Source organism: Mustelus asterias, chromosome 4 (genome assembly GCF_964213995.1).
Source record: "Mustelus asterias chromosome 4, sMusAst1.hap1.1, whole genome shotgun sequence".
Taxonomy (NCBI): domain Eukaryota; kingdom Metazoa; phylum Chordata; class Chondrichthyes; order Carcharhiniformes; family Triakidae; genus Mustelus; species Mustelus asterias.
In genome coordinates this window covers 101265785-101277806 of record NC_135804.1, presented here as the reverse complement: position 1 = coordinate 101277806, position 12022 = coordinate 101265785, and the positions used below count along the sequence as shown (strand labels likewise).

Below are 12022 nucleotides of genomic sequence, written 5' to 3'. Positions count from 1 at the left end.
AGGCCCTTTGAGTGCATTTGGAAATTTAAGTTCCTCCTCACGCTTGTTTGGTGGTTCCACTCTGCTCTGTCTCTTACCTTCTTGTTTCAGGCACTCTCACATTCCCACAACATTTTGTGCTATATTTCCCACAGTCTTCAAACCTACCCATTTCTTGCTGCTGTCCCAGGCTATGGTACCTGCTGGATAAGCCAGTGTCGGTGTTTTTTTTCATAGTACCCACTGTTGGTTTTCTCAGTGCAATAACTGTAAATCCTCAATCCCAAGTTGCAGCAAAAATCCCATCCCATCCACTTCAGAAGTAAAGCTCTTCAAATTTAATCCAGCCAGCTCTTCATCTCAGACCTTGATGGACTCCTATACCATCCCACTCTCGATTGGCCTATCAACTGTCTTTATCCCCCCATCATTTGCATCTTAAACAATTTCTTGATATCATCAGCCTGTTTGAAACCTAGCATGCTAATATTGACTCCCTCCTCTCATTGAACTTGATATATTTAGCTACTCATCCCTCAAGTTCTTGGTCCAAACTGCCAAGACAGTGGTGTAACCCTCATCTCTATTTCTCATCTCAGCCTGTTCTAATATTTCTCTAACATTTTCCTTTCACTTGAGTCCCTCACGAACTTCCACTCCTACAGCTGTCCGACTAAATTAACATTGTTTACTGCCCTTCCAAGTGTGAATGAAGTCTCTTTTAAATTCTCATTTTGAAGGCTTTGCTGAGTGACTTTATGCTTTTTTAAATCTATACTTAAAACCTCATCTTTTTCAATTTCACATTGCATTGATCTTCATGACTTCCCACATCTGAGGTTTTGGCTACTCATGAGGCTATTTATAATCAGATACACATCTCCTGAATCATCTACATATCGCTGTCTAGCTCCAACTTTACCTTCACCCCTGAAAAAATTCCTTTATTTCACCTTTTCTAATCTTCAAATCTCCTTCAGTTATTTCCCAACTCCAAGGCATTCTCATCTCTGTCAATGCCTCTGGGAGGCAAGAGAAGTGATTGCAGAGCCTCTGGCTCTGATCTTCAGGTCGTCGTTGGCCTCTGGTATAGTACCAGAAGATTGGAGGTTAGCGAATGTTGTCCCATTGTTTAAGAAGGGGAACAGAGACTTCCCCGGGAATTATAGACCGGTGAGTCTCACTTCTGTTGTCGGCAAGATGTTGGAAAAAATTATAAGGGATAGGATTTATAGTTATTTGGAGAGTAATGAATTGATAGGTGATAGTCAGCATGGTTTTGTGGCAGGTAGGTCGTGCCTTACTAACCTTATTGAGTTTTTTGAGAAAGTGACCAAGGAGGTGGATGGGGGCAAGGCAGTGGACGTGGTATATATGGATTTTAGTAAGGCGTTTGATAAGGTTCACCATGGTAGGCTTCTGCAGAAAATGCAGATGTATGGGATTGGGGGTGATCTAGGAAATTGGATCAGGAATTGGCTAGCGGATAGGAAACAGAGGGTGGTGGTTGATAGTAAATATTCATCATGGAGTGCGGTTACAAGTGGTGTACCTCAGGGATCTGTTTTGGGGCCACTGCTGTTTGTAATATTTATTAATGATCTGGATGAGGGTATAGTTGGGTGGATTAGCAAATTTGCTGATGACACCAAAGTCGGTGGTGTGGTAGACAGTGAGGAAGGGTGTCGTAGTTTGCAGGAAGACTTAGACAGGTTGCAAAGTTGGGCCGAGAGGTGGCGGATGGAGTTTAATGCGGAGAAGTGTGAGGTAATTCACTTTGGTAGGAATAACAGATGTGTTGAGTATAGGGCTAACGGGAGGACTTTGAATAGTGTGGAGGAGCAGAGGGATCTAGGTGTATGTGTGCATAGATCCCTGAAAGTTGGGAATCAAGTAGATAAGGTTGTTAAGAAGGCATATGGTGTCTTGGCGTTTATTGGTAGGGGGATTGAATTTAGGAGTCGTAGCGTTATGTTGCAACTGTACACAACTCTGGTGCGGCCGCACTTGGAGTACTGTGTGCAGTTCTGGTCCCCACATTACAGGAAGGATGTGGAGGCTTTGGAGAGGGTGCAGAGGAGGTTTACCAGGATGTTGCCTGGTATGGAGGGGAGATCCTATGAGGAGAGGCTGAGGGATTTGGGATTGTTTTCGCTGGAAAGGCGGCGGCTAAGAGGGGATCTTATTGAAACATATAAGATGATTAGAGGTTTAGATAGGGTGGATAGTGATAGCCTTTTTCCTCTGATGGAGAAATCCAGCACGAGGGGGCATGGCTTTAAATTGAGGGGGGGTAGTTATAGAACCGATGTCAGGGGTAGGTTCTTTACCCAGAGGGTGGTGAGGGATTGGAATGCCCTGCCAGCATCAGTAGTAAATGCGCCTAGTTTGGGGGCGTTTAAGAGATCCGTAGATAGGTTCATGGACGAAAAGAAATTGGTTTAGGTTGGAGGGTCACAGTTTTTTTTTTTAACTGGTCGGTGCAACATCGTGGGCCGAAGGGCCTGTTCTGCGCTGTAATGTTCTATGTTCTATGTTCTAATCTGCTAAACAGCTCCCTTGCTTTAACTTTTGACTCCTTAATGCCTACTAATATCCCTGTACAAACTCCTTCTCTGCTTACTTAGATACTAAAGTTGCAAGCTTAAGCACATATCACAATCAAATTTGACTTGATTGTATCATCCCTCCTACTCTTGGATCACCTTGGAGGGTTTGGAAAATCCTAAAAGTTCTCTATTCTTCCTTTGCTTGTCTACTTAATCTCCACCTCTAACCCCAATTGAAAGGTTATATGATGTCTTCATTTCCATTAATGAAGATGGCTCTTCAGCATCCATCTTCCTCTTTGGTCCACCTTAATGCGATTGCTCTTTCCTTGTTCCACTCCTACCTGTCCTATCATAGCTGGAACATGTCCTGAAATTGTGTCTCATCTGTGCTCATATGCATTTATCTCTGACATTCACCTATTCCTCACCTTCATTTGGCACCTCTGCAATAATAAGTATTACTATATGGCTAGCTTTACCTCTCCATGCTTATTCTTAATTGAAGTGCTGTTTGAATATGATCTGACATCAAATGGTGGATAAGCAAAATATTAGTTCCAATTTATTGGCAAAGCCAAAACCATGCTGTTCTCGTCCTACCACAGACTGTGTGGTGCAGTCCTTGATTCCAGCACAATCCCCAATCTTTTATTCAAATTGATTTCAATTATATTCAGGTACACAGATCACTGAAAGTGGCAACGCAGGTGGAGAAGGTAGTCAAGAAGGCATACAGCATGCTTGCCTTCATCGGCCAGGGCATTGAGTTTAAAAATTGGCAAGTCATGTTGCAGCTTTATAAAACCTTGGTTAGGCCGCACTTGGAATATAGTGTTCAATTCTGGTCGTCAGTTTACCAGAAGGATGTGGCGGCTTTGGAGAGGGTACAGAAAAGATTTACCAGGATGTTGCCTGGTATGGAGGGCATTAGCAATGAGGAGAGGTTGGAGAAACTTGGTTTGTTCTCACTGGAACGATGGAGGTTGAGGGGCAACCTGATAGAAGTCTACAATATTATGAGGGGCATGGACAGAGCGAATAGTCAGAATCTTTTTCCCAGGGTGGAAGAATCAATTACTAGGGGGCATAGGTTTAAGGTGCGAGGGGCACGGTTTAAAGGAGATGTACGAGGCAAGTATTTTACACAGAGGGTGGTGGGTGCCTGGAACTCGCTGCCGGGGGAGGTAGTGAAAGCAGATATGATAGTGCGTTTTAAGGGGTGTCTGGACAAATACATGAATAGGATGGGAATCGAGGGATATGGTCCCCGGAAGGGCAGGGAGTCTTAGTTCAGTCAGGCAGCATGGTCGGTGCAGGCTTGGAGGGCTGAAGGACCTGTTCCTGTGCTGTAATTTTCTTTGTTCTTTGTTCGATGGGCGCAACATCAGTCTCTTGTGTGATCTTGAACTGAGCTTCAAATAAATATCCTATGTATCCACCTATCATCACTGAACTGCATTCCTGCTTTAGTGCCAATGCTGCTTAGATTCTCATCCACATCTTCTTCACCTGCAAATTTGATTTCTCCAAACAAGGTTTTTCAAAGATCATACCTAAATAAATTCCAACATAAGCAAAACTCTGACACTGGTATTCTTGCACTATTATTACTTATTGGCCTTGTTCCAACCAACCTCCACTGGCTGTTCTTCAACAGAATCTTGAGATGTTACAGTGCAGGAGGAGGCCATTTTGCAAGTTGCGTCCATGCCAGTTACCTGCAAGAGCAACTTGGGTCGTCGCAGTGCCCTGGGCTGTCTCAGTGCCCTGGGCTTTCCTGGATGCTCTGCAATTTTTGTTCTCTTCAGTTAATTATCCCATCCCTTTTGCAAGTGTTAATTGAACCTGCCTCCATCACACTCTAAGGCAGTATATTCCAGATCCTAACTACTCACTGCATAAAAATGGTTTTCCTCATGTTTCTTTTGGTGTTTCTATCGTTCATCTTAAGTTGGTGCCCTTTGCTTCTCAATCATTCTCCTGTGGGCACAATTTCTCTTGATCTATTCTGTCCAGACACCTCATTATTTTGAACACCTCTAACAAATCTCTTCTCAACCTCTATGATGAACAACTCCAGCTTTCTCCAACCTATCCATGTAACTGAAGCCCCTCATTGTTGATGTGTAAAAACATAGATCAAGTGAAAGATAGAATTGGTCTGAGCTTTTGATGGAAGGGAAATTGGTAGTCAGCAATGGATGGTGAAAGGAGTTTGTAACACCAGTTTATTGGCATAATTGTCTTGAGATTTTCTTCACTGTATGTAATACTGTGTTCCTATATACTGCAGAATCGACTAGGATGATGTATGTTTTTGCTCTTAGATGCGTGAACAAGAGCGTCAAGCCTCTGGTGGTGGAGAAATGTTCTTCATGCGAACTCCTCAGGATCTGACAGGTAAAGATGGTGACCTCATTCTTGCCGAGTACAGTGAAGAATATCCACCACTTATGATGCAAGTTGGAATGGCAACCAAAATCAAAAACTATTACAAGCGGGTGAGTTGAATTTTGCTAAATAAATATTTTACAGTAAAGAATTTTAAAACTGCACAAGTATTGAGCATATCAATTCTATAATTGACAAAAATCCATGATCCAAACTACTGTACAAACAAACTGGTCTTTGACTAAATGTGATATTTAAATTTATTTTCAAATGATTGTGTGTTTGATATCTTGAGTCTATTGTATGTGCTACTTATCCTGTTGAATTGTAACTATTCCATTATAGAAACCAGGCAAGGATCCAGGTGCACCGGACTGTAAATATGGTGAGACAGTTTATTGCCACACATCTCCATTCCTTGGATCCTTACACCCTGGCCAGTTATTGCAGGTACGACATGCATTAGGGTCGGACGCAAAGTGTTGAGCATCTAAAGCATCTTCAGTGCTTTCATTTTTGCTTTTCCCTGATAATTTGTCATTCGTATTCAAGTTTATAGTTTTGCCACCACTGGTTTGGACAGTGTAAAGCTGATAGTCTTTTTTATTTAGTTATTTTTACAGTGTATACTTGCTAGTCTTGAAAGCCACTTTTATCGTTCTCAGGAATTAAGTTAAAGGTTTTGGGATAAAAAATCTATGCTGCATTTGGGTGCAGTAGGAATCATTCCTCTTGGTTAATATATAGAGTCATAGAGGTTTACAGCATGGAAACAGGCCCTTTGGCCCAATTTGTCCATGCCGCCCTTTTTTAAATCCCTAAGCTAATCCCAATTGCCCGCATTTGGCCCATATCCCTCTATACCCATCTTACCCATGTAACTATCTGAATGCTTTTTAAAAGACAATATTGTACCCACCTCTACGACTACCTCTGGCAGCTTGTTCCAGACACTCACCACTCTGTGTGTGAAAGAATTGCCCCTTTGGACACTTTTGTATCTCTTCCCTCTCACCTTAAACCTATGCCCTCTAGTTTTAGACTCCCCTACTTTTGGGAAAAGATATTGAATATCTAGCTGATCTGTGCCACTCATTATTTTATAGACCTCTATAAGATCACCTCTCAGCCTCCTACGCTCCAGAGAAAAAAGTCCCAGTCTATCCAGCCTCTCCTTATAACCCAAACCATCAAGTCCCGGTGGCATCCTAGTAAATTTTATCTGCATTCTTTCTAGTTTAATAATATCCTTTCTATAATAGGGTGACCAGAACTGAACACAGTATTCCAAGTGTGGCCGTACCAATGTCTTGTACAACTTCAGACATCCCAATTCCTATATTCAATGTTCTGACCGATAAAACCAAGCATGCCGAATGCCTTCTTCACCACTCTGTCCACCTGTGACTCCACTTTCAAGGAGCTATGAACATGTACCCCTAGATCTCTTTGTTCTGTAACTCTCCCCAACGCACTACCATTAACTGAATAAGTCCTGCCCTGGTTTAATCTACCAAAATGCATCACCTCGCATTTGTCTAAATTAAACCCCATTTGCCATTTGTCAGCCCTCTGGCCCAATTGATCAAGATCCTGTTGCAATCGAAGATAACTTTCTTCACTGTCCACTATGCCACCAATCTTGGTGTCATCTGCAAATTTACTAACCATGCCTCCTATATTCTCATCCAAATCATTACTATAAATGACAAATAACAGTGGACCCAGCACTGATCCCTGAGGCACACCACTGGTCACAGGTCTCCAGTTTGAAAAACAACTCTACAACCAACTGACAGAAGCCAATTTTGTATCCATTTAGATACCTCACCCTGGATCCTGTGAGATTTAACCTTATGCAATAATTTCCCATGCGGTACTTTGTCAAAGGCCTTGCTAAAGTCCATGCAGACAACATCAGCTGCACTGCCCTTCTTGGTTACCCCTTCAAAAAACTCAATCAAATTTGTGAGACATGATTTTCCACAAAGCCATGCTGACTGTCCCTAATCAGTCCTTGCGTCTATAAATGCCTGTAGATCCTGTCTCTCAAAATACCTTCCAACAATTTATCCACCACAGATGAGGCTCACTGGCCTGTAGTTCCCAGGCTTTTCCCTGCAGCCCTTTTTAAACAAAGGCACAACATTTGCCACTCTCCAATCTTCAGGCACCTCACCCGTGACTATCGATTATTCAAATATCTTGGCTAGGGGACCCGCAATTTCCTCCCTAGCCTCCCACAATGTCTTAGGATACACTTCATCAGGTCCCGGGGATTTATCTACCTTGATGTGCTTTAAGACTTCCAGCACCACCTCCTTTGTTATATGTACACTCCTCAAGACATCACTATTTATTTCCCCAAGTTCCCTAACATCCATGCTTTTCTCAACAGTAAATACTGATGAGAAATATTCTTTAGGATCTCACCCATCTCTTGTGGATCCGCACATAGATGACCTTGTTGATCCTTAAGAGGGCCTACTCTCTCCCTTGTTACTCTTTTGCCCTTTATGTATTTGTAGAAGCTCTTTGGATTCTCCTTTTCCTTATCTGCCAAAACAATTTTGTGTCCCCTTTTTGCCCTCCTGAATTCTCTCTCAACTCTACTCCTACACCCCCTGTACTCTTCAAGGGAGCCACTTGATTCCAGCTGCCTATGCATGTCATGTGCCTCTTCCTTCTTCTTGACCAGGGCCTCAATATCCCGAGTCATCCAGGGTTCCCTACTTCTGCCTGCCTTGCCCTTCACTCTAAGAAGAATGTGTTTACCTTGAACCCTGGTTAACACACTTTTGAAAGCCTGCCACCTACCAGACGTCCCTTTGCCTTCCCACAGACTCCCCCAATTAACTTTTGAAAGTTCCTGCCTGATACCATCAAAATTGGCCTTGCCCCAATTTAGAATTTTAACTTTTGGGCCAGACCTATCATTCTCCATAGCTATCTTAAAACTAATAGAATTATGGTCACTGGTCCCAAAGTGATCCCTCACTAACACCTCTGTCACCTGCCCTTCCTTATTTCTCAAGAGGAGGTCAAGTTTTGCCCCCTCTCTAGTCGGGCCATCCACATACTGAATGAGAAATTCCTCCTGAATACACTCAACATATCTCTCTCCATCCTACCCTCTAATACTATGGCTGTCCCAGTCAATGTTGGGAAAGTTAAAATCTCCGACTATTACTACCCTATTTTTCTTGGAGCCATCTGTAATCTCAAAGAACAAAGAACAGTACAGCACAGGAAACAGGCCCTTCGGCCCTCCAAGCCTGTGCCGCTCCTTGGTCCAACTAGACCAATTGTTTGTATCCCTCCATTCCCAGGCTGCTCATGTGACTATCCAGGTAAGTCTTAAACGATGTCAGCGTGCCTGCCTCCACCACCCTACTTGGCAGCGCATTCCAGGCCCCCACCACCCTCTGTGTAAAAAACGTCCCTCTGATGTCTGAGTTATACTTCACCCCTCTCAGCTTGAGCCCGTGACCCCTCGTGATCGTCACCTCCGACCTGGGAAAAAGCTTCCCACTGTTCACCCTATCTATACCCTTCATAATCTTGTATACCTCTATTAGATCTCCCCTCATTCTCCGTCTCTCCAAGGAGAACAACTCCAGTTTACCCAATCTCTCCTCATAGCTAAGACCCTCCATACCAGGCAACATCCTGGTAAACCTTCTCTGCACTCTCTCCAATGCCTCCACGTCCTTCTGGTAGTGCGGCGACCAGAACTGGACGCCTTACATATTTACTCCTGAATTTCCCGCCGACTATTTGGGGGCCTATAGTACAACCCTAGCAAAGTGATTTTCCCCTCATTTCTCAGTTCTACCCATATAGACTCAGTGGCCGTACCCCTGGATATATCCCCCCTCAGTACGGCCGTGATGTTTTCCCTAATCAAAAGTGCAACCCACCCTCCTCTCTTACCTCCTGTTCTATCTTTCCTATAGCATCTGTACCCTGGAACATTGAGCTGCCAGTCCTGCCCCTCCCTTAGCCATGTTTCAGTAATTGCTATAATATCCCAGTCCCATGTCCCCATCCATGCCCTGAGTCATCTGCTTTGCCCGTCAGGCCTCTTGCATTGCAATAAATGCAGTTTAATCTGGACTTCCCTTGCTTTCGGTCTTGCTTTTGCCTGATCTGTCTGTTACTAGGATTACTGACACTGCCTTTACTATTTAATGTGCCCTTTTTAACTTCTGTGCTGTCCTCAAACTTCTCTTCTGTCTCCCTACTGCTTTGGATCCCACCCCCCTGCCAAACTAGTTTAAACCCTCCCGAGTGGCTCTGGCAAATCCCCCCACCAGTTCAGGTGTAACCCGACCCTCTTGAAAAGGTCAGACCTTCCCCAGAAAAGATCGCAGTGATCCAAAAATCTAAATCCCTGCCCCCTGCACCAGCTCTCAAGCCACGCATTCATCTGCCTAATCTTCCTTTTCATACTCTCAGTAGCACGTGGCACTGGTAGTAGTCCTGAAATTACTACCTTTGAGGTCCTGCATTTTAGCCTTCTGCCTTACTCTCTATATTCACACTTCAGGACCTCATCCCTTTTCCTACCTATTTCGTTGGTACCAATATGTACAATGACCTCTGGCTGTTCACCCTCCCTCTTAAGAATGTCCTGCAGTCTCTCAGAGACGTTCTTGACCCCGGCACCAGGAAGGCAACACACCAGCCTGGAGTCTCAATTGCGGCCAGAGAAACATCTGTCTGTGCCTCTAACTAGCAAGTCCCCTATTACTACTGCTCGTTTGTTTTTTGCCCGACCCTGTCCCACAGTGGAACCAGCTGTGGTGCCACAGGCCTGGCTGCTGCTGGTATCTCCCCCTGACAGGCTATTCTCCCTCAACAGTATCCAAAACGGTATACTGTTTGAAGGGGGAATAGGCACAGGAACTCCTGCACTACCTGCCTGCCTCTCCTGGCGGTCACCCATCTACCTGTCTGAACCTCTGGTGTGACAACCTCCCTGTAACTAGTGTCTATCACACTCTGTCTCCTGTATGCTCCGCAGTGCATCCACCTGCTGCTCTAACCAAACAATGCGGTCTGTGAGGAGCTGCAACTGGACACACTTCCTGCAGACAATGTTGTCAGGGAGACTAGATTGCTCCCTAATTTCCCACGTCTGGCAGGAAGAGCATACCACTGCCGTAGCTGCCATATGGCCCTTATACAGGTAAAAGAATAAAAGACACTCAACTCACTTCTTCCTTGCTTGTGGTCCTCCTACCGACTTTTTTTTTGGTTCGAGGAGGAGGTACGGAGGGAAACACTGAAGTAGTGTTTGGGGTTTAACTGTCCCTTCACAGCAGCTCCTCCACAAACCACCTTATGGTCGCAGTGACTGCACCTCTGCAAATATTACCTGCAACCGCCAATCACCTTCGCTGCTCCGCTGCCCTCACCAGGACACTTGCCTTCACTCAAAGTAGGAAGGTGTCTCCCGGAAACCCACCTTCTGGTCGCAGTGACTGCACCTATGCAAATGTTACCTGCAACCGCCAATCACATTCGCCGCTCTGCTGCCCTCACCTGTACAAATCCAACACAAATTGGTCAATGGAATGGTTTCTGTAGATTGATTAAGTTTTAAGGGCCCGAATAAAGATTTTGAAATCAAGGAAGAGCAATTAGTAGATGAAACCTACATGAGAAAGAAGGGTTAATGATGCAGGCAAAATTGAATGGGGTTTTAAATGGTATAGTAAATGTTGATATGTACAGTAAAATGATCACCTTGAAGGGGAAAAGTTTCAGACATATTTTGCATGCTGGCTTTATTTTTGTTTTTCTCTTTGCATTTTTTAGCATTAATTTTTCTATTTTATTTTAATTGTATTCTCTTTATTGCATCTAATTGTTTCCTCATCTGTTCACCCTCCATTTGCAAATGAATAGGATGCCAGGTGGGCAATAATGAAAAACTATTCCTCCATTCCTTGCTTTCTGTAGCCATATGAATAATCAGATGTCCCCAGGCTTTCAGTTTTACACAAGGCCTAGTTCTGGAGGACATCTCTGCTCTGCTTTGATTAATGCCCTAATCTAGATTTAGTATTGCAACAGAAAGCAGGCATTGCCGACAATTCAGTGCCCTCTCAGTTCTGCAGTCATGTCAATCTTGATTAAGAACTTAAGCCTGAGGTAGGGCTTGAAGGCAGAACATTTTTACTTTGACTTAGAAGCAAGATTATACTATGAGTTAAGGTTGAAATAGAAGAATAATGTTTAAGTGAAGAATTGTCAAAGTACTGAGAATTTATCATGTAGGTACCAGGGCATCTACAGAATCAAACTGTTGCTTTCCTGATTAACCACCATTCCTCCCCTAAAGCCTTGTGCTGAAATCAGCTTCCTCCTGGACCATATTCTATTGACAAGGATCTTGCAGAAACCGATTATTAAAAAAGGGAGGGATAATCCAGGAAATTATAGGCCAGTCAGTCTTACCATGGTGGTAGAGAAGTTACTAGAAAGAACTCTGAGGGGCAGAATATATCTTGGATAGACACAGATTAATCGGGGATAGTCAGCATAGATTTGTTAAGGGAAGATCATGTTTAACAAAATTTATCAAAGTTTTGATACATAAACTGGAATGTTGATGAGGGTAGTGTATGAGGAAGAAGTTCGCAGAAGACATGGAAATTGGTAGGGAGGTCAATAGTGATAAATAACATCATCTTTGAATGCCCAGATTTCCACTGGAATTTAACCCGGAAAAGTGAGGTAATGCATTTGGGGAGAGCTGACAAGGCAAAGGATCACACTATGAATGATAGGACCCTGGAAAGTACTGACGATTAAGAAGGCATCTGGGATACTTTTATTAGCCAAGGCATAGAATACAAGAGCAGGGAAACCATGCTGGAATTATATAGATCACTGGTTAGGCCACAACTGGAGCATTGCGCGCAATTCTGGTCACCACATTGGAAGGATGTGATTGTACTGGAGAGGGTGCAGAGAAGATGTACCAGGATGCTGCCTGGGCTAGAGAGTCCGAGCTATGAGGAAAGATTGAATAGGATGGGACTGTTTTCCTTGGAACAGTGAAGTTTGGGAGGGGACCTGTCAGAGGTGTA

The 12022-nt window shown here is 43.8% G+C and overlaps 1 protein-coding gene across 3 annotated transcripts in view; it reads left to right on the top strand.

The window, feature by feature from the left end:
• The window catches only part of taf1 (TAF1 RNA polymerase II, TATA box binding protein (TBP)-associated factor), a 142248-nt gene that overhangs the window by 59407 nt on the left and 70819 nt on the right, over positions 1-12022 (top strand). For all 3 annotated transcript variants that reach the window (XM_078211472.1, XM_078211473.1, XM_078211471.1), the window contains exons 16-17: positions 4859-5032; positions 5268-5372. In XM_078211472.1, the coding sequence (XP_078067598.1) occupies positions 4859-5032; positions 5268-5372 (279 nt within the window). The remainder of the gene's footprint in view (positions 1-4858; positions 5033-5267; positions 5373-12022) is intronic.